Raw genomic sequence first — 23,646 nt, 5'->3', positions numbered from 1 at the left:
AGGACGTCTAGGGGAAACAGATTGAATTCAGACTGTAGTTTTCAACCTCATACTACAATTTCTTATGTGTTGTCCCTCATATGTTTTTTTTGTCTTTACTATTTCTAAATGTGTATCTGTTTATTGGTATGCATGGTATTACCAGTAAAACATATTTGTGACAAAGCACTGTTATATGCAAGGACAGTCCTCCCTGGCACCAAACATTCCATTGTGATCCATAATGTGCACTTTTTTAGTAAGGAGAAGTCCTGATGCTTTTTGGGGGATGTGCTGATAACCTTCCTTAATGGTTTAGTAGCACTTTCCTACTTCATGCACTCTGTGGTGCAACTATTTGCATTCCCAGAATGAGTAAAAAAAAAAATACACTTTGTACCTTTTTTGTACTTTGCATCTATAATGGTAGGATCTCAGGCTTTTTTAAGAATGGATGCAGTTTAGTTTTTGAAGATAATCCTTACCAAAACATAATTAAATACTTCTGTATATTCCCTAATTCAGTGCATAGCCCACTTTATCAACTTCTTCTCTGTAAAAACAGCTTAAAATCATATTCTTATGCAATACTTACTCCTGGTGTCCCCATCCCAGCTCTGGCAGGTAGGGCAATTTCTTTATACGGATAATACTATCATACAATGATGGCTGAAGACTCTGAGCGACTGCATTAGCCAAAATGACTGCAATCATCACAGGTAGAATATGAGAGATTTGGCCGGTGAGTTCAAACACAATGACTGCAGTGGAGACTGTGTGTGTGACAGCACCAGAAAGGGCAGCTGCTCCTGTAATGACATAAAAATTGAGAGAACTTCAAAGTTCAGCATCAGAGTAAACAGAAGGACAGATTACTTACCCACTACTGCATATCCCCCGGGCACTATTCTATAAGTACTCCCATCTGTATGAATGCCATCAGGGAACCATGCAGCCATGCTCTCGCCCACTAACCTTCCAAAGGCAGCACCTGCAAATAGGACATTAACAAAATAGAACTTTCAGTTATCAGTGACAAAAGGAAAGCTATAGTTTAAATGTATCCTTTACCTTACCACCAACAGCCCATGCACAAAATGAGATACAGCAAGATATGTACTGCACATGCACTGTATAAATGTACATTTTTCAAGCATGTTCTATTATTGGCAAACCTTTTTTCCTTGTGTGAAAGTGTTCAAGGCAATTGTTGAATTCAAACTTTCCTAGGCATATATTGTAAGATTTTATCATAGCATAGTGGAGATTTTTTTTGCCTGGGCCCACTGAAAAATTTTGAATCAATTTTGCTTAAAGGTTATAATGTATTTTTCTCATCCTTGGTAAAAAATACTCTGCAGTAAATGCTTTGGTTATGAGAATGAAAAATGTAGACACTGCCCAAAAAGTGAAAAATTTCCCCATCTATTTTTCATACATGTAAAAAAAGATTTGAGCTGTAGTGAAACATTTGTAGTTGAAGCTGGCCAGGTGTCACCCCCCATAATAACATCTGATAAATCTTCTCTAGACATGTAAAGTTGGGCTGACATAGCCAAGAAGTCATGTGGTTTTAGGGCTCTGGACTACTGATATATATGTAATGTATAAATATCTTTGTGAGTTAATTACACAGAAAAAAAGATGAATGAGAATAAAGAGAAACTCACCAATAACAAAGACTGGCATGAATGCCCCACATGGGACTGGGATGGTGGTGGCCAAAGCTGACATCCAAAACTAAGTGAAAAAGAAAATACAGCGTGCTGTGTGATATGTAACATATTTGAGATGGGGAAAGAACAAAGAAACTGTATGCATACACAGGTAAAGATGCTAAAATTAAGAAAACATTATTAAAGGGGTTTTCCCGCTTTTTAATTAACTTTTAGTATCATGTAGAGAATGATAATCGGAGACATTTGCAACAGTTTTTCATTTTTTATTATTTGTGGGTTTAAAAATGATTATGCTTTTTTTTTTGTAGTCTTACAGAACATTTGGTTTTTAAGATGGGGTCAGTGACCCGCATTTAAAAGCTGGAAAGAGCCAGAAGAAAAAGGCACAAAGGCCATTCTAGAACATTCTAAAATGTAACTCATAGCTGAACCACCCCTTTAAAAGGTTCCTTTGTATGATATTCTTTCTGATGTTTCTAACCCAATGTGAATGTCACTGCAATATAACACAGACTTTTGTGGGAACTGCAATCTTTATAAAAGACTCCAAGTCTTATTACATGCCACTATTTGTCCAAGAAACGCTCTCATTTAATAACTTTATTGCACACCTTGCCACAAGTATAAAAAGTTTTAAGTGGCATCCTGCCAAACACAAAATGCTTGTGTGGAATTTGTTTTATACAGAGACAATCTCTCTCACCAATCCCTACTCCTTGCTGTCAGCATTTTTCCACCAATAGATACACAGCAAACCCACTGGTCCAGACAACAGATGTGGTCATTTGTAATAAGCACTGCCTGATGGGAAGCTTACGTCGCACAAGTACTTAATAAGTCACATTTACATAGATACCACTTTCTAGAAGGGCGCCTGTTGCTAAGGTGCTCCTAAAAACAACTGTTAAAACTTGACTGCATATGCTACGTATTATATTAAAATGATAGATATTCTGCTTTCCCTTATAAATAAGATGGTGCACGCTTATAATCATACAAGTTCTAGAACACTAATAAGTTAATAATAAATCACAAGAGCCCTGATATTATTGCTACACAGAAGTATTCCTGTGGACTATTTGAATACACCAAGGAGCTAGTGATGGTTAAATCTGTCCTTGTATGGCAAAAAATCAGCAAAATATTTGCAAAATGACAAAAATTCAAGAAACACATTGAAGTCAACATGTGGTTTTTCTCAGCAACTTTTTTGCAGCAATACTGCACACAATCCATTGGAGTCTATGGCTGTTCAACACTACAAGGAACATGACCAAAGATAATCCACAGTGAATACAGACGAATGGCAAAATTGTGCACGTGTCACATCTATGGTCATCACTACAAATACAAACAAGGAGAGAGCACAAATTCTGATATACAAAATACTACAGGGCACATATCAGAAGGGGGTGACGTGATTGGTGCAACTGCGGCAAGTTCAGAAAAATTACGGCAACTGTGCATCCATTTTGTTGTAAATTGGAAGCAATTGGACAGAAAACTGCTTGGCGTCATTTCCAGTGTGAGTGACATCTGCACCAAATTCTTTAATGCTAGTGTGCTACTGCCAGGTCAGGAGATGGCACTAGCTCTAGGATTCCCCAGCGTCAATAGTCACAGTGGCGCTCAAATTAGGAAAGGAAGCCAGAAAGGACAGAGGGATGTGAATTATAACTATATGGAAGTGCAAGGGACACTGGCACTTTGATGCAAGTATATTTAATGGGTGGTTATACTGTAGGTGCAAAAGACTTTGGAGAAATTGCAGAGACCACAACTGCACTTGTCAACGTACATAAGCCCTTACATGTTCTAATAGCAGAATCAACCAAAGTGTTAATGTGATTCTCAGCAAAATAAAGAACACTCTCACACATGGCATCTGGTCTGTGGGACTTCAGCCATGGAGGCCACTAAAAGGGCTACACATGGTAACGTCACATTTAACTGCACAGCTCTGTGGTTCAGAAGGTGCTTGTGCACTGGGGTGAAAAAAATATGTGAGTTAGTGCCCCTTTAAAAAAAAGGATTTAATTAGCACAACTTGATATGATATTGACAAAGTGCAAAAACACTGTGGGTAGCCCTGCCCTTAGTCAGCCATGTAATCTACTCTTCTTTCAAGCAGAAGGCTGAGAATATAATCAGTGAAGAGAAGACATCTGCATGTTATTTGATAAATGTGTGACAATTCCACTATTCCAAGAATATATTGGGTTACTAACTGTAATAAATGACATAAAAGGAAAAATATCTATTTCAAAGAAAGATAGGCAGAAGTGTGTAAAATGATGTTTACTTGAGAACATTGATTTATTCTGCTTACTATACAGCAGAACTTGATGTGCTTGGAACAGAATAGTTCAGTTTCATATGGTAGGATCACAAGGATTCTAGAAACTAGTCAGATCGACAGGCAAAGGTCAGTCAAAGATAAAAGAACATCAAACAAGACCCATAGGAAAGAATTTTTCATTCAAGAATCAAACTTTGGAAACTAACTTTTAAGGTGCTATTTTTCACACAGTTTAGGTACAAGCCAGATTTGTCCAGTATCCCCTTACCTCATGATAAATTTACACATAAAAAAAGATAACCCCAGAAGTGCCACAATAGTTTGGGCACCTCAGCTTTAAAGGAATAGATGTCCTGTCCTCCTTTATAAATATTCAATTTGCTGGGCTGATTTACTAAGATTTGGATTTCTATTTTTTCCATGAACCTCTAAAAACATTAGACATTAGAAACCTCTAATACAAAACTTCACCAGGTAAAAGTTGCAGAGGTTCATTCACCCCCAATTATGACTAAAGTAATCTAAATGGTCTCCAATTGGCTCCAGCTTTACTGAGAATACAGGGTAGCCAATGGCCACACAGATTTAGACACAGACATAGATAGGGATGTTTTTAACAGTAAGAAAAAAAAATTAAAGGGATACTGTCATGGAAAGAAAACATTTTTTCAAAATGAATCAGTTAATAGTGCTGCTCCAGCAGAATTCTGCACTGAAATTTCTCAAAAGAGCAAACCGTTTTTTTTATATTCAATTTTGAAATCTGACATGGGGCTGGACATATTGTCAATTTCCCAGCTGCCCCCAGTCATGTGACTTGTGCTCTGATAAACTTCAATCACTCTTTACTGCTGTACTGCAAGTTGGAGTGATATCACCCCCTCCCTTTTCCCCCCAGCAGCCAAACAAAAGAACAATGGGAAGGTAACCAGATAACAGCTCCCTAACACAAGATAACAGCTGCCTGGTAGATCTAAGAACAACACTCTAAAAACCCATGTCTCACTGAGACACATTCAGTTACATTGAGAAGGAAAAACAGCAGCCTGCCAGAAAGCATTTCTCTCCTAAAGTGCAGGCACACGTCACATGACCAGGGGCAGCTGGGAAATTGACAAAATGTCTAGCCCCATGTTAGATTTCAAAATTGAATATAAAAAAATCTGTTTGCTCTTTTGAGAAATGGATTTCAGTTCAGAATTCTGCTGGAGTAGCACTATTAACTGATGTGTTTTGAAAAAAACATGTTTTCAGATGACAGGATCTCTTTAAGTATTTACTTTAAACATTTATTTTTATAAACTTTGAATTGGATGACTATACATCCCCTTTCAGTAGAATATATATGATTTTGTTTGGCTTATATTAAATATATAAAATTGACCTACAGCTGTGTTTGTTTGGCATCTGACTTTTCACTTGCTACACAATGCACCCAGTGTTTCTGGTTATAAATAACAGAATAAAATGTACCATCTGTATCCATTTCCACAAGAAGAGACTTTGAAAAACATTCTAAATAAGTTAAAATCAACTAACATCAATTTCACTGAGCGCAAGAGTGATATTGTACGCCCCAAGCATATGTAATGAAGGATAACAAGGGTCCAGATGTTGAACACAAAAGACTGGCCAGCAGTATACAATCCTAAGGCTATAACCACTAAATAAATGGAAATGACCCCAGTAGCAGCACATTAAAATATATAGAGAGGCAAATGTAATATCCTGAAGCTTTTTCTAGTCAATAGTAAGCAAATTATTAGTTGTTTTCCTTTTAAAGCATCAGCTCTTTATTTTGTTTGCATGTATAGACATTATATAACTGGAAATAGCCTCACTTTCTTGTCCATGCATTTCATACAGTTTCCTGATCTACAGTGACTGCTCACAGTATTATGACCCAACCTATGGCAGGGGTACATAGCCCTATTAATATCATTCTGACAGACATAGTATGATCATTTCCAGTACCCTTTTTTTCTTAATGAATGAACATGTCTGTGACTAAAAATAAACTATGGATTTAATGGCCAGAGTCTGTGCACATACTGATGGAGGAAAGACCCTGTAAACCATTATTTTTATCGTTATACACTAACTTATTTAGGGTTACCACACTTATGATGGAGTCTTTTACGCCAATATAATTATATGTAAGATAAACTTGCCACATACTATATTGTAATGTATAAAATGTTATATGTAACATATAATGTAATTAGTCTTAAAAAGAACTGTAGAAGTCAAGGCAAGATCTGAAAGAGCAAAAGACTGAACCTTTTCAGTCGAAGGGGGTACGCCCCCGAAACGTTGTTTCCTGTTTGGCATTGACAATAAACACGGGTTATGAACCCTTAAGCATTCGTGTGCTGGAGTTTCGTCTTATTGAGCATTTGTTGGAGGTGCCGTCCTCCTTTAAACCCCAAGCACCGGTGAGGATACTGAGAGACCAGGTGTGCTACTGCTTCTATTTTTCTTGAACTCCACAAACAATGTAACATCATAAGAAAATGTTCCAGTTATCACCACTCCTTGTAACCAATCATTCAGACAGTACTCAGTTGAAATACACATAACATGTTTGAGATCAATATTCCTATTTTCTTCTTACCTTTGCATCTACTAAACAGCTATGATTTTCAGCATTTTCAACTAAGCTTTTGGTACCCCTTCTCTGACTATAGTTGGTGCACTAGGTGGTTTATATAAGGCCAGGTCAGCATACAGCAGAATATCACTACAGCTCTCTACATCTCTAAAACGGAAATGGTTCTTTTTCCCCCAACTAACACCGGTAACATCCCAGAAGTATCTATCATAGTTACCAATTCCACTACCATCCTGTCTCCTCAGGCCCACTGCCTTGGGGTTATCCTAGATTCTGCTCTGTCCTTCCCTCCTCATATCCAGTCATTTATTAAATAATTTTACTTTCATCTAAGAAACATATCCAAAATACGATCATTTATCACCCAAGATGCCGCCAAAATTCTAATTCCCTCTCTCATCATATCATGTCTAGACTACTGTAACTCTCTATTAATTGGCCATCACCTATTCAGTCCATAATGAACACTGCTGCCAGGCTTAATCCCCCTTTAGCAACTGCTCCTCATCTGCCATGCCACTCAGCCAATCCCTGCACTGGCTTCCACTACCTTTCAGAATCAAATTCAAATTAATGACCCTAACATTCAAAGCACTTCATAACTCTGCCCCACCCTACATCTCTAAACTCATCTCTAGATACTCACCCAACTAACCTTACTATGATCCTCTACTGACCTGCTCCTCAACTCTTCTCTCATTACCTCCTCACATGCTCGCATTCAAGACTTTGCAAGGGCTCCACCCCTTCTCTGAAATCCTCTCCCACAGTCTGTCCGACTTTCCCCCCAACCTTTCTTCTTTCAAAAGATCTCTTAAAACACACTTATTTAGAGAAGCCTATCCTCACTCTGTTTAGCTACCAAATTACCTCTCTCACCTGCTTATTTCTGATCTTGCCCACTCCCACACCTTGTGTCTCATTCCCTTCCACTTTACATTGTAAGCTCTTTTGCACAGGGCCCTGTATGTTCTATGCATGTAATTCATATGATTTCTATGCATAAACACATTTATTTTACAGCACTGTGCAATATGTTGGCACTCTAAAAATACATGTTAATAATAAAATAATAATAAAACAGCTTTCTCACCAATCATGTCCTCATCACTAACCTTCATTAGTATAAAGACAACCAGAGTGACAAAGACATTAGCTTTTGGGTGTTTCCAGACACTGGAGATTCCCTGGTAAGCAAAGTCCTCTGAGATGCCTTGCTGTGCCCATGTGTTGTTATCAAACAAGGTCACGAGTATCTCCTTCTGTGTTACGGAAATGGTTCTTTTTCCCCCAACTAACACCGGTAACATCCCAGAAGTATCTATCATAGTTACCAATTCCACTACCATCCTGTCTCCTCAGGCCCACTGCCTTGGGGTTATCCTAGATTCTGCTCTGTCCTTCCCTCCTCATATCCAGTCATTTATTAAATAATTTTACTTTCATCTAAGAAACATATCCAAAATACGATCATTTATCACCCAAGATGCCGCCAAAATTCTAATTCCCTCTCTCATCATATCATGTCTAGACTACTGTAACTCTCTATTAATTGGCCATCACCTATTCAGTCCATAATGAACACTGCTGCCAGGCTTAATCCCCCTTTAGCAACTGCTCCTCATCTGCCATGCCACTCAGCCAATCCCTGCACTGGCTTCCACTACCTTTCAGAATCAAATTCAAATTAATGACCCTAACATTCAAAGCACTTCATAACTCTGCCCCACCCTACATCTCTAAACTCATCTCTAGATACTCACCCAACTAACCTTACTATGATCCTCTACTGACCTGCTCCTCAACTCTTCTCTCATTACCTCCTCACATGCTCGCATTCAAGACTTTGCAAGGGCTCCACCCCTTCTCTGAAATCCTCTCCCACAGTCTGTCCGACTTTCCCCCCAACCTTTCTTCTTTCAAAAGATCTCTTAAAACACACTTATTTAGAGAAGCCTATCCTCACTCTGTTTAGCTACCAAATTACCTCTCTCACCTGCTTATTTCTGATCTTGCCCACTCCCACACCTTGTGTCTCATTCCCTTCCACTTTACATTGTAAGCTCTTTTGCACAGGGCCCTGTATGTTCTATGCATGTAATTCATATGATTTCTATGCATAAACACATTTATTTTACAGCACTGTGCAATATGTTGGCACTCTAAAAATACATGTTAATAATAAAATAATAATAAAACAGCTTTCTCACCAATCATGTCCTCATCACTAACCTTCATTAGTATAAAGACAACCAGAGTGACAAAGACATTAGCTTTTGGGTGTTTCCAGACACTGGAGATTCCCTGGTAAGCAAAGTCCTCTGAGATGCCTTGCTGTGCCCATGTGTTGTTATCAAACAAGGTCACGAGTATCTCCTTCTGTGTTAGCTGAAGGGAAAACAAAAAACCATTAAAATGGAGTGAATGAAGTGCCAATGCAATACAGTTGGACTGGAACAACTTGTGTAACATTTCTGTCAGTATTGATATTTCTATGCTTCTGTATATTTGTTACCAAAGAACTGCAGAAAGTTTTAAAATGGCCCTTGTCATTTTGCATTTACATAATAACTGATGAGTATGGGGAGGTTTACAGAGTTAACTTACAGCAAAAAAGTAACACTTGCTATACTACAGCACTTTAAATTGTTTTCCTGTACCCTCTTCTGACAATCCCTCTCACAACTTTTGGATATTTCATCATATACTATTTAGGTACTTACCTGCCCAGCCATGAATTGACCAAAGCCTGGTGGGAATGTCAGAGTGGCCATAAGCAGTGTAACCAATGCCGGGAACAGCAGGCGTCTGGGAGTTAATAGCAGCCAATTAGTGATTAAAGAATGACAGTCCTATATTGAACAGAAAAACTACGGACAGTCTTTTATTAAAACAGTAAAATATGTCTTATATAATCTGATGTAGGCCACGTATAGTCGGAATAAACCACTGCATATCCTGTTTCATAGACTAGCTAAGTTTAGCCAATATTTAACTGAAAGTGCAATGGGGTTAGACATATGTCTTATGCATATTCTGTATCTTGTTTCAAAGCAACTTTAAATAAAAGTATATTAATGAATGTGGCCATTATTAAATGTTTTTCTCATGGAAAGAAATATCCAAAAAAGCTCTTGCATACTGACTTTTTTTTAATCCTGAAATAAAATGTTATATCTATTATACATATTGGGGAAAAAAATATTCAAACCCCATCATAAATGTATTTAAAACTCCTTATGAATTTCTCTAGAACTATATTCATTTTTTCCATGCTTCAGAGTTTCAACCCACAGCAAAATGATCAGCCTTACACACTTATACATAACCTTGTAGATTAGTTAATAGTAAGAGAATATTACATAGGAGGCTCTGATATGCACTTATCAAACTTTCTAAATGACTATTAGATGTTTTCCTTCTTAAAATTCTTGAATTTTATATCCAACAAGTCTTTTCAGGAAGGTTATGTTGGTAAACCATAAAGGACACTTGTAATCATGCATTCAAACTGTAAAAAGGAGAATGTGGCTTTATATCGGGCACAGTTTTTGGATTGATAAAGCTGTACTAAAATTTAGACATGTACCAAAATAAAGCTCCAAACGCATCTGCTCAAACTCTTGTTACATGGAGAATTACAGCAGTTATTCAGAATACTCACTTTTTCATCAGGAACCTGTTAATAGTTTTCTGTTTTCGCATAAACTCTACAATCTTCCGATTAAGATACACAAAAAGAGCACCCCCAAAACCACTGGCAATCCTGTCAGATAAACAAAGGAATAAATATAAAAGAGCAGATAATACATATTAAGCAAGAAAGAGATTCGTTTGAAAAAATAAGCCATTGTTCAAAAGTTCTGCAAAATAAGGGTTCCTTTAACTTGGCCAGATAAATCTGGAGCAAGACATACAGGCTTTGAAAATAAGGCAGAATCTGAGAAAGGAAAGAGAAAAGGGAAAGAAGATACTATAGATAACTTGTGAGCATGAGGGTAATGAGAAAGCAAGTAAAAACTCTTGAGAATAAAACGGAAGACCTCAAAGAGGAAAAACAGTCCAAAGATGGTCATACACTACCCAGCTTGCCACCAATTCTACCTTTTCGCCCAACAGACTGTATGAACCTTACTGTATTTTGTCAGCTGCTCCCTCTGCCTCATCTGACAATATTCCATCCATCTGCTGAGGCGCATGGTAACATTTTCAGTTTGGACAGAGAAACTGTGATCCAGTAGAATTGCAGCTATGGAAACTGCATTCCAAAGTTTTATACATGCCCAGAGGGTCGCACAGATTTATCAAGATAATCCAAATTGCCCAATCAAGATAGAGCAGATCAAATACTCACCCAATAACAGCAAATGCTGGGAGCTCCTGAAGATCAAATGGAAAGTCAAGACGAAAACGGGTTTTGAACAATGCTGTGATGGTTTCTGAATCAATGAAAAGAATGAGAGGACCGTGATTGAGATGTAATAAAAGTACATCTACTGAACACTGATCTAACAAGAAGGCATTTAAACAAGCTGTTCACAAAAAGGACAGAACTAAATGTAGAGAGGTAGTTGCATTTTATGCTATTTTCATTGTAGCAGTGAAATTTGTCAGAAAAATGTCATAAATGTCATAGCTATAACCAATTTTCAATGTTGTAGCTACAAAATAAATGACCACATTCATTTCAACAACATTTTGCAAAATTGTCAGTAGAGAAAAAAATGTGTTTGCTGAATCCTTTACAGGGCAGTTTTACAACATAACATGAATTCTATGCTGAGTATGAACCAGCCAATGTGTGAGAAGTAAAAAGGTAGAGTTGGAGCAACTGGTGTTTAAAGCCATTAAAGGAGAACTAAACCCTAAAAATGAATAGGGATAAAAATGCCATGTTTTATATATATATATATATATATATATATATATATATATATATATATATATATATATATATATATATATATATATATATATATATATATATAAAGTTTCAGCTTGTCAATAGCAGCAATGATCCAGGACTTGGCACAGGGGTCACCATCTTGGAAAGTGTCTGCGGCACTCACATGCTCAGTGGGCTCTGAGCAGCTGTTGAGAAGCTAAGCTTAGGGGGTCACCGCAAATTATCAAGCAGAACATTAAGTTGGCATTTCATATAAGCTGATGCTACAGGACTGATTATTAAATTCTGATGCTAGTTGCATTGGTTTATTTGCTGCCATGTAGTAATTATACATATTAATTACTAATCAGCTTTATACTGGGACATTTATATTCTATGTGTACTGTATATTGTGAGTTAGTCCTTAAGCTCAGTAACCGACAGCAGCACAGAGTGCAGTGAATCAGCAGAAAAGAAGATGGGGAGCTACTGGGGCATCTTTGGAGACACAGATCTTCCCTGCTAAAGGGCTTTGGTTGCCTTGGGCCGGTACAGAAGCCAAAAGCATAATGTACAACATTTCTAGCATTCTTCTTTAGTTTAACTCTCCTTCTCCTTTAAGGGCCAGGACACATGGAGTGTTGGCTCTGCTGCTCTCAGTCTGTGTTTTTCTTTAGGCTAAAAGAAGTGGATCTGCTCCCATCCACAGCTCTGTTGATCTGCACTGAAAAGAGCAACTTACACTTACATGCAGGCACACTCAATGGAGGTTGGCCCAATTAGGTAATGGGATCACTGATTACAGTGTTTAGCATGTTTAGTAGAAATGTTAAAAAAAACTGAGAAATGATGAAAAGTGTTTGTATTGATAGCTATGCCACAATATTAATGGAAACATAAAATTATAATAGTAATAATACTAGAACACACAGAAGATACGTGACTATGGCCAACAGGTACATAATAAAGAATAATATAATTTATAATAAACAAATTCCATTTTCATTTTGACATAATCTAGTGTTTTTGTGAGATAAAAATTGGTTTATTAGAGGCAGTTACGATTAAAGGCCCTGTAACATTAAACATAAAAATATTTTTAAATTTAAAGTTTGTATCTGTTCATCCAGAACTAAATCAATTTTAATTCTGCTAGGTACACTTTTTGTACTGTTCAGCTTTAATGGCTGCCCTTTGGCTACACAGCAGCTTAAATATATAAACTATAGTAGCATTTCTGAATCAAACATATATTTTTTTTACAGTGCAGGGGAACAGGGTAAACGTACATTATATTTAAAGCATATAAAACACTTATTTACACATTATAACACATGTGTTCATTACTGCTCTTTTTAGGTCATTGAAACTTATGGAGCTCTCATTGAACTACACAGAAATTCCAATCAGGGCACTAGAGTAAAAAAGAGAAATAAGCTCATGTGCAAGAGTATATTTATGGTAAGAAAACCAGCACAGAGATCTTAACAGTAGAACAACTCAAATTTGGAGGAAAAAAAGTGGATGTGGATTGTTTATGACATCATTCAAGTGACACTCACCTTCATCTTTAATCCACACAGCAAGAACACGAAAAATAAAGGCACTGAAAGTGGCAGCAAAGAACCCACGCCAGTAATTTCTTACAGCAAAGAATGTAGAGGTGACTTCAATACTGAACAACACTCCTAATTTTGGGAAATTAGGTCACTTTGTGAGGTAATCATGAATATATATTTTTAAAAAAGTATTTTACCATATTGCAAGCTAGAACCCTTCAATGAATGGGTCAGACATTTAGTTGTTTTGCATAACTGCATTCATCTTAAAATTCTATAAAGATTTGTTTGTTTATTCAATGAATTAATCTCTCAGCAACTGCAAAAACAGGCTGCCAAATACTATAGGATGAAACAGGATGCTCTATTTCATTTAATCCTCTAGATACTAGTAGCTGAACTAAAATGCTTAATATCACTTAAGAAGAAAAGTTACTAACATGCCCCTCCTTTCGAACAAAATAGGAATTTTCTGACCATACAAAAACATGTATATAACAATATATTTAAGATGGTCAGTTGCCTAAGTTTAAATATATATCAGTGTTGTACAGTCAGTCACGCTGTTTTGTAATGCTCTACCTCAAATCACTTTGCAACACGTCATTTATACTTTCTTTTACTCGCCTCTAGCCCAAAACACACATACTGTGCCTATATATAACCTTTATAAATGATCACAGACACCCTATGGCTATACCATACACCTCCTCACATAGAAGTCATCTATCCCCAATTCCACATACACAAGGTGTTTCTGTGAATGACTTACCTCCGATAGGAGCAGCAAAGCAGCAACCAACACCCACAGCACAGGCTGCAGCAAGCATCTCAATATTACGAGACTCATTCTGAGGATAAAAATATTACAACATTTTGGTATTGTATCTACTCTACCAGAGGAAACACTTCTCACATGATACCATGCCCCACAAAAAGCACAGTGTTCGTCCCTTCTGTTCTTTACCTTTAGTGTTTTTGGTCATGTTTGGTTTAACACCTCTTATGAGGTCCAACATTTGGTCAATGGCCACTTATACACTAACAAAGCAACAGATGTATGAAAACATTGTTGTCAGTTATTCAACCAAAGTTAAAAACTCCACTCTAATTGATCTTCAGCTCAGGCTTCAAAGATTGTCTAGAAAAGTATACAGACATATTCTTTAAATTTCACCCTGAATCGGCCTCAGCTTGAGGGCAGCCCCAGAGTTTGGGAAGTACAACTTTATGATAAAAACCATATCAGTTCCATATAATTGTGTAACACAAACCTAACAGATCTGGATGAGGTGTGATATCTCTGTCAACCTAATTTGATGTAGCACATTTTTGCAATTGGCATTAGTAAAGAATCAAGAATAAGATCAACAGGCCCATATAAGAATAAGGCATCAAAGATCCTCACCTTATGAAGGCTGACAGTTCATACTCTCATAAGGGATATCCAAATCTAATTGGTGGATGAAGTTACCATTAATGCAACCTTATGTACCTACCTCATAAATTCCTCCAAAAAGAGACATAAATTTGCTCAGCAGAGCAGCACACATACTGGCAACGTGAACAAATGGACCCTATAGAGATGACAAAAATTACTTTGACTCCATTATGCATTCTCATTTCATTAGCCTTATACGATATCTAAGATAATTCCATTATTTTATACAAGGGTTATGTACTGGGCCATATGTGTGAATGGAAAAGTTACCTCCTTGCCCAGCGGTAAGCCACTCCCAAGTGCACATGTCAACCCAACAACTTTTGCAATGAAGGTTTTCAGTGTGAGGTACTCCTTCAGCACAACGCCACGGAGAATAGTCTTCATCTCTGGTATTCCGGAGCCTGAGTATTAAAATCATGGAACACATGCAATTGGGAAATGAGGACACAGAGAATGTGAGAAGCAACAAGTTTACCGTTTTCCTAAGAAAGCTGACTGTATGTATGCAGTGAAATTCCCCGTTCATTTACTTGCTCTGACAGCTGCAGATAGGAAACTTCAGACTGTCCCTAGCTGCTCTGCAGGGAAACAACCATACTTTCAAACAGCAGGGGGAGGGACTTCCCAGAACTCGAGCAGCTTTGTTTGTTTCCCTGTAGAACAGCCGACGACCATGTAGAGATTCATATCTGCATCAGTCAGAGCAAGTAAAGAAAGGGGGAATTTCACTGCATACAGTCAGGCTTCTTGTAAAAACTGTACAGATTTTTTAATTGAAGTATATTAGGGATATGTTTCTTTTTAAGTTTGAGTTTAAGATTTTTCCTTATATCCTCTTTAATGTTTCCAACTCCAGCTGCAGGGACAAAGATCATGGAGCCAGATTTAAGCAGATAAACCGGGATTCTATTTGGAGGATTTTTTTTGATGCAGCCACTGGTTCTGCAGAAAGTTTGTTTTAAACAATACAAAAACTATAAAATCCACATTAGATTATATGACAACATAGGATCCAGTGCAGTCTGCATATTCTGATTATTAGTCTTGCTGTATCTGCTTCTGTAGGAGATATTATTTGACTTTTGCGGTTTTGATCATTTTTGACGATCCCTAAGCAGCAGCCCAGACCACACTGAGCATGTGCATGGTCTTGATTTTGCAAAGATGTTCAACAAAGGTACAAGATGGTGACCCCCTGTGGCCAACTTTGAAAACATAAATCATTTGTTTAATTAGGCTTCTGGTGCAAAAGCCTAATTCATGTTTATCTTTAGTATACAAAATACAGCATTTCTAGCATTATTCTATTTTAGACTTTACTTTCCCTTTAAATATATTTTCCTTCATATTAAAGGCTAATATCATATACAGGTTTCTGTGATAACAACTAATTTTAAGAAACTTACTGCAAAAAAAAAAAAAAAATGGTGAAGAAGTCTGCAGGTTGCTTGCAATTATAATTATTGCTAAAGCTGAAAACTATGTGCCACATTTTCCCGCAATTAAGATGGATTGCTGTGAGTGATATGTTTTACTTGCAGTGATCCAAAGTGTTCACTAGGGGAGGGCATTTTGAGAATATTTGTTGCCAAAGTAGCTCAGATTTACCGTGGGTGACAAATCTCGTTGTGTGCCACAGCCCTTAGGAGTGCCATACTTTTTATAGTTTCCAAAATATATAATCGGAAGTGATCTAGCTCTTCTACGATTTTGACATTGCAGCTGTTTATGCATGATACAGGAAAGATCAAACAGTAGCCTAAAATTATATTATTTTTAAAAAAAACATTGTAGGCAATAATGAATAATTCAGTATGTGGTGCAGGTTTCAATCTGGGCTAAAAATTATCATTAACTTTAAAATGCCCTCTTTATTGGAGTTCCCTATAGATCTTCTACAGCCACTGTCCTTGTTTCAAACGAGGGGTGTCCTAATGGTCCCTGCCAGAAGCGGAACAGAACAGAAAAAAGTCTCTCCTATAGTCTGCTATGGCCTCACACATTTCTGGACTGTATGTCCTCTTGAGCCTTCCAACATCTACTTTTTATCATTGTTTCCTTGACCTCAACTACTATTTATCTTACTGCTATAACATCTGTGCTAATCATTAACCTTTTTCTTTGCTTTTCCTGCAAACTGGATAACCATTGTTTATTTATAAAATGCCAGCATATTCCACAATTTGGCAAAAATAACGGCAAACATAAGACTTACAATACATAGAGTGACAGATAAAACTTGGGGTGGGGGCTAGCACGTGAAAACTCGTAATCAATATCACATATTTTCACCTTGTGGTTCTCCAACTATGGCTGAATTTAAACCAACCGTTTTAGTCACCGGTTGACCGAGGCAAGCTTTCCATACTACTCCCTGGATTAAAGTACTGCAACTCAAATTTTTCATTTGTAATAATTATTTCTGTTCATTATAATATATATGGAATATACAACAAAAATACCTACTCTAAAGCCTTCTTTGCTTGTGTTGACTGCCATATGCTGCCAAACAATGTGCCAATGGATAGTGCTCAAGGCCAGATTTATATATAGGCACCTGATGGCCTGTGCTTAGGGAAGCAGCCTTGAGTGTCTATACAGCAAATAAATACATTTGTTTTGTAAAAATAAATAATCTCTCTACTACTTGTTTTTAAATTTGGTGGCTAAGCTGGGGTGGGGGTTGCAGGGTTTAGGAACACACTTTTTGGTGCTCATCAATCTACAGTGCTGATAGTGCTACTTTAACAATACATGTAACAGTCTTGATTTGTCTACAGCCCACTGTTTACTGTGATGACCTCTAATTTCATGCAATGTTAACAAAATTTAACTCTTCACTAAATAAATAAATAATAATCTCATGCTCTCTTGAAGTATAGACTATGCAATATACATGTAGGATACTTATTTGCAGGATAGAAACACGTAGTACGTGGTCTTGAAATCAGCTTTTTAACACTTTGGTACTATGAAATATATTAAAACATAATAAAAGTTTATTTCATACATACCAACTGCTTGGGGCGCAAGGATCTGTGTGAATCCAGCAGAAAAAGTGATCAGGACTACGGGATATGTGACCCATGCTAGATACTGCAGGAACACATTGTTGTCCAAGCCACCATACATCCACTTGTGAGCTGTTTCATCAGGAAGAAACATTGGCCAAAGAAGGTGGAATACATTGTGGGGATATAGAAGAAAAACATTAGAAGTGAAGTGATGAGAAAGAAACAAGGAAAAACAGGTAAAGAATAGGGAAATAAAAGATTAAAAAAATACATTATAGTATATATCAAGAAAACTAGCAAAGCACTGAATATTTTCTTTCTTATAGAATAGTGAATGAACTATGTCAGTCATAAGATGTGAATGAGACAAAAAGTCCCTTATTAAGCTCTCCCAAGAACCTCCTTTCTATATTTTTGCTCTGAGAATAACTCATCCTTGTAAGCTAATTTGGCAAAAAAAAATTCAGTCTGAGAAAATTCTCTCTGTAAAATAAGGAACAAGGCACAGTCCTAACAATACCTAATTAAACATAATTTCTCACTTGTATTACAGAGCCATTAAAGGGGCAAATACATTTATTATCATTAGTTCAATTAATAGGACAGGTGTTGAAAATACTTTTTTCACCTAGTGTTTTATTGAAAAGATGTAAATGTTTCTGTTATTTATTGCACTAAACTAAAATCTGAAATTGACAGTACAATCAAGATAAATCAGCAGTCCTTTAAGCAGCCCTCTGTATAAACAAACTCCTCTATCCCCCAGCTGCAGGCTTTTCAGTGGACTGGTGATTGTTTTGATTGTATTTGTAAGAACAAGACAGATTTTACTTTACTTTCAGTTTCAGCCTTTTCCCAGTTTAGTGCAAGAAATACCAAAAACATAGACATTTCTCAATTAAAACAATAGGGGAAAAAGTATGTTCAGCCCAGGCCATATTCATTGAACTAATGTTGAAAGGGGGGGGGCTTTAAAAAAAAACTCTACTTGAATTTTAAGTGTTGCCTGTTTTTTTGAGTGAAGAGAGTATGACAGCATTTTCAACAAGGATCTGGTTTAACAGGGTGGATCTATTTAGTACTGGATTAATGTCATTGGCAGTTAGTCATTGTTCCTCACCTTGTAGGCAAATGGCAATTGTGAAGTCCATCGCCCAACTCACCAGAGCCATAAGCAAACCTAGGAGAATGAGGAAAATCCAGTCCTCCCCGACTCGGGACAGCACAATCCGTTGGGAATGTACACAGCAGACTGAAAAAGCAAGCCACACTCAGATTGCATATAGACAATGCAAAATTAATTAGTAACAATACTGGAGTACTGTACACAGAGCAGATAAGTATAGAACCACATGGAGAACAAAATATGATTTATAAACATGGAGCTGCAGGGAGTGCTAGAGTTGACCAAGTCACAGAGCCACAGCGAATTGGAAAAGTGGAATGAAAAAGACTGCCATTTTGGAGGCATGAAGTAGAAATAGTTGAGCTTAAAAAGGGTAGATAATAAAAAACTTTTTTTACATATAGTTTCCTTTAGGTCTGGTCCTCTAGATTTCATAACTGACAAATACTAGGGCTCATTTACACTGCCACAAGCAATGCGTAAAGTGCTAGAAAAAGTTTTTGCACTTTTTTAAAACTTTGCCAAAAGTAAACGGCATTGTTTAAAAAGCCACAGGCCTTTGTCCTCATTTTAGGGAACGCAGAGATCTGTAGCCCCCTTCCCTAATACAATGCTGGCTGCGGTAGTCACCGCTGTATTAGTGAAGGGAGGCACGTAGCCTTTTATCCTCCTGCCGCAACCTTGCATATCATTCATGGACATAAGGTACTAAACGTCAGGAGGTACGCCCAAATCAGGGCCCTGTCCAAATTCAGGATATAAGGACAGGGCTAGCTGTGCCTCCTGAAGGATCTTTCATCCGGCAGAGGGGCAGCATATCGAGGGCATAACTGCTTTCCAAATTAGCACTATGGTGCACGCCTTGCACCCTCCCAGATGCTATGTTCCTGTTATGAAAAGTGTTAGTATTCAGATACTTTACTAGTTCGTTTCTTGAAAGGTGTGAAAGTATACTTAGATAAAAGCGAAGTTATAGAAGTAATTGATAGAATTAGAGCTCCTTAATAATAAATCGATATATATAATGCTTGTTAAAATCTCTATAGTGCTGAATAATGACTTACTAGGGTGTCTAAACTTGCACATGCCCCAATTACTACTTTCTTTCCCATCTGTTCTCTCAGCTGAAGCCTTTTTAGTCTTTGTGATAGTTCATTATACAGTGGAATGCTGATTTCTTTTGACTGGGCTCATACAAACAAAGTGAAATATGACTTTACTTTCACTTGGAGATTTTGACCTGTTTATTGCAAGAAATCATTTTAAAAAGTGATTTTCTAATTAAGGGAGAACTAAAGCCTGACTAAAGAAGTAGGCTAGAAATGTTGTACATTATGTTCTAAACTTCTGTGCCAGCCCAAGGTAACCACAGCCTTTTAGCAAAGAAGAGATGCCCCAGTAGCTCCCCATCTTCTTTTTTGCTGATTCACTGCACATGTTCTGTGCTGCTGTCACTTACTGAGCTTAGGTGCCCACTCAAAATATACAGTACACATAGAATATAAATGTCACAATATAAGGCTGATTAGTAATTAATACAGATAATTACTACATGGCAGCACAGAAACCAGTGCAAATAGCATCAGAATTTAATATTCAGCCCTGTAGCATCAGCTTTACAGACCAACCTCATTTTCTGCTTGATGATTTGTGACGACCCCTAAGCTTAGCATCTCAACAGCTGCTCAGAGTCCACTGAGCATGTGAGTGTCACTCACTTTTCCAAGATGGTGACCCCCTGAAGTCCTGGATCATTGCTGCTATTGGGAAGCTAAAACGTTAGGTTGGTGCAATAAGTTCAGTATATAGAATATATACTAGAAGGGTTATTACATCACTCATAACTGACTGCTAACACCAGGATTTAGGCTCAACAACAACCCACAGACATTCTTTGCACTCCCTGTATAGTCAGTTAACTCAAGGGTTTATGACTGTCTGACTTTCATAGAGAGCTGTTGAGCCTAAAGCCTGGTATTTACATTCAGGGGCCTAGTTATTATGCTATGTAAAAGTATGTAAAAGGTAGAAAAAGCTCATTAAGGCTTGTATGATGTCCTAACGTCTGATTTGACACCACTATTATTTGCAGCTTCAGACCTTTCGTAATCCATTAAAGTCACTGGAGAAAATTCGAATGGCAAGAAGCTGTTCAAGGTCTATAAAGCCAAGATGGCCAAAGCCAAGTTACGCTGGATTTGAGGAATGTGGTTGCTGAAAATCAGTACAAAACTTGGTAAGTTTTTATGTGATGATGCTTGCCGAATTTTTTGTCTCCATATTTTTTACACAGCATTATAAATAGGTAACTTATTATCTCTTTTTAGTGGCTTCTAAAATGTTAGCAGTTTTAGACTGAAATGAGTGTAACAAAAGTGCTCAGAGGAGCACTCTGAGTAAGTTTACAATTTCTTAGTGAAACAAGTTTGAGGCCAAACTAAGCTGAACCAAACATTTATATCCAAAGCAAGACCGGAGAGAGGGTTATCCTACCTACCCCCCCCCCCCCAATGTTGAATACTTTCTTGCCACATCCTTGGCTAAAGATAAAAATGCAATTCTGCTATTTCAGTGTATGTATCTTCCCACTTCCCCAATTTTAGACCAAGACCTGCCCCTGCATCTATGTCTCAGTTGGAAAGAGTGCAGTCAACAGAAGATGGTTAAACTTCCTCATCCTAGGAAAATCCAAACCACTTTTTTGACAGCAAAACAAGTGTAGACATTTAGCATGGGCCAAACAATACCCAAAATACTAGAAATGAAGACAAGAAGAAAGTTTTGTTTAAAGATTAATGTAAAGCAACTGGGGAGCTTGTGTGTCAAGGTTAAAGCAATAGTGTAGAGAACTTATAGTTAAATATGATAGTGGAACTACACAGGTGTTTGAGTTCCTCCTGTTCTGAAGTTGATCCCCTTGTGTAGAAGAGGATTCATCTCAAAACATGACAAAGCCCCCTAAGCCTAAAGAATGCATGGCTATCTCTCTACTATTACCAGACCTCAACCCCAGGGAACTTCTTAGGGACATCTGACAAGGTTACACATGCTGTTACACTCCTGGAGATTCTCTAAACAAGTGCTGGAATAATATGATTTCTCAAATTTTCCAAACAATTCATAAAACAGATGTCACAACAATAATATGGGCCCTACTGTAGCTTGTCCTAATTAATACAAATTAGTAAACTTTCTCAACTCAATACACATTTACATTTTAATTGTACCATTTCCACATTTCTATACTACTTTGCAACATACTTTTACACTTGGCACAGCGACTCTCATCATACTTCCGCAGTTCTACACTTTGAGCTTTTCTGACAGGTCGTTGCTCTTCTCTTTCTTGACGAATACGTGCTGCCTCCTCTTTGGCAAAAACTCCGAGGTCCTGTGTATACCTGCCATACATCTAAAAGAAGTCACAAGGATAAAATTACTGTGTAAGCACAAGTTATTTTTCCTTAAAAAAGACAAATCTATGGAGGCATAAAGAATAGGTTTTACACTATTCTGAGGTATGAGTCAGGGATGGTTTTAATACTGATGCCATCTTTTGTAGCTACTATGGATCTGTAGAAAGAGCATATACTGTATGTCCCCTACTTGAATTGAATGACCTTTAGAATGGGAATACTGGAGGAGAATATATTAGACAATAAACACAAATATGGTACTTACCTAATGAAATGTATAAATGAAAAAATGCATTAATCTGTGTCCACCAATTTTGCCTTCAGTTTCAACTATAAGATAAACAATGCTCTGTTTTTTAAGACACACCATAGGCATGACTTTTAAAAGTAGGTTCCACCTGATGTGTGTGCAAACATGCTGATCCCAAAAATAAGCAAAAATAGTGAAGAAGGCATTTTCATGTGATCACTGGGATCGCCGTATTTAAAGTATTTTGCCTGTAGCAATTCCAGTGAATCTGGGAAAGGCAGGCTTTATCACCTGTGGGAGAGGAGGTTTCCCACAGGCGATAAAGTGCCCCCTCTGTCAGGGCCCTAACAGACATGAGAAGGGGCTTGTAAATCCCATAAGCCAGGTAGACCACACTCCTAAAATGTTTACTCCAGCTCTTATCTTGTATGTTATATGTAATTTCCTGAGGTTGAAGCCAAACATAATATTTTATGAGTTATAATCGTATAATCATATAACAAGACGCTTATCTTTTCTGTTGTAATTAGTCGGCTTTTTCAAACAATCAGCCTAACTGACCTTGGGTTTTGCTTCCTTATCTGTTCTTATAAATTAAGCGAGTAAGATGGAATGCTAGAGCTGATTGTTGCGTGATATAAGAGATAATGCAAAATCCTTCATTGAATTTGTAGATCTGCTTCCTTACTCAATAAAGAAGTAATACTCCTACTACATAAAAGAGCAATAATATTACATGTATCTAGAGAGGTTGTATCTAGAGAGGTTGCTGCTTAATATGGTAACAATTAGCAAAATTACATTTTAATAATTTTTTTTTTTGCTTTTAAACTTTTCATTGAATAAAAAAAAAGTTTTGTACATTATAAAGTGTTTCACATAAATGTTGATATAATATGTTAATGTGTAAATTACATCAATAAAGGTACATTTCAAATTGACCCTTTTGGGTAAGGGGGCAAGGGGGATAAGGGAATTGGGAAAGGTTGGGGGAGGGTATTGGGAGTCGGGGACTGTATTTTACAGGCGTCCGACTTCCAATAATACCGTTATATACTTTATTGTAACATGATGATAAACGATGATTTGTTTGTCAACTTGTACAGTAATGAATCTTCAACATCGTGGTCAAAGTCAAAATCACAAACTAAATCTAAACCTAATCAGTGCCTCCTTAAATTCTAACCTGGTTTTAACTGTGAATGATTGGTATAAAAATTGTCTATCTATATATTATATTTTATTGCTCTTCCTCTTTTGCCCTGAATCATCTCTTTTCCTTCTAATTATACGGTTTCCCCTTGTTTCTTTCTCATATTTTTGTGTTTATGATACTCATTCTTGTCTAACTATTCAGTTGGAGAGGACGGCACGGCCAGCGACA

At 37.2% G+C, this 23,646-nt stretch overlaps 1 protein-coding gene across 4 annotated transcripts in view; it reads right to left on the bottom strand.

Moving 5' to 3' along the window:
- The window catches only part of clcn2.L (chloride voltage-gated channel 2 L homeolog), a 63,252-nt gene that overhangs the window by 14,925 nt on the left and 24,681 nt on the right, over window positions 1-23,646 (bottom strand). For 3 of the 4 annotated variants that reach the window (XM_041563205.1, XM_041563202.1, XM_041563203.1), the window contains exons 2-15: window positions 21,858-22,008; window positions 18,591-18,722; window positions 17,471-17,599; window positions 14,724-14,857; window positions 14,512-14,589; window positions 13,785-13,863; window positions 13,016-13,141; window positions 10,923-11,007; window positions 10,233-10,334; window positions 9,292-9,376; window positions 8,801-8,956; window positions 1,650-1,719; window positions 860-970; window positions 575-788 (exon numbers count right to left, since the gene is read on the bottom strand). In XM_041563205.1, coding sequence (XP_041419139.1) covers window positions 575-788; window positions 860-970; window positions 1,650-1,719; window positions 8,801-8,956; window positions 9,292-9,376; window positions 10,233-10,334; window positions 10,923-11,007; window positions 13,016-13,141; window positions 13,785-13,863; window positions 14,512-14,589; window positions 14,724-14,857; window positions 17,471-17,599; window positions 18,591-18,722; window positions 21,858-22,008 — 1,652 coding nt within the window. The remainder of the gene's footprint in view (window positions 1-574; window positions 789-859; window positions 971-1,649; window positions 1,720-8,800; window positions 8,957-9,291; window positions 9,377-10,232; window positions 10,335-10,922; window positions 11,008-13,015; window positions 13,142-13,784; window positions 13,864-14,511; window positions 14,590-14,723; window positions 14,858-17,470; window positions 17,600-18,590; window positions 18,723-21,857; window positions 22,009-23,646) is intronic. The other variant, XM_041563204.1, reaches the window with a different exon arrangement.

This window comes from Xenopus laevis, chromosome 5L, assembly GCF_017654675.1.
Source record: "Xenopus laevis strain J_2021 chromosome 5L, Xenopus_laevis_v10.1, whole genome shotgun sequence".
NCBI lineage: Eukaryota > Metazoa > Chordata > Amphibia > Anura > Pipidae > Xenopus > Xenopus laevis.
Note: the sequence above shows the minus strand (reverse complement) of the source record. Positions and strands in the feature narration are given on the sequence as shown.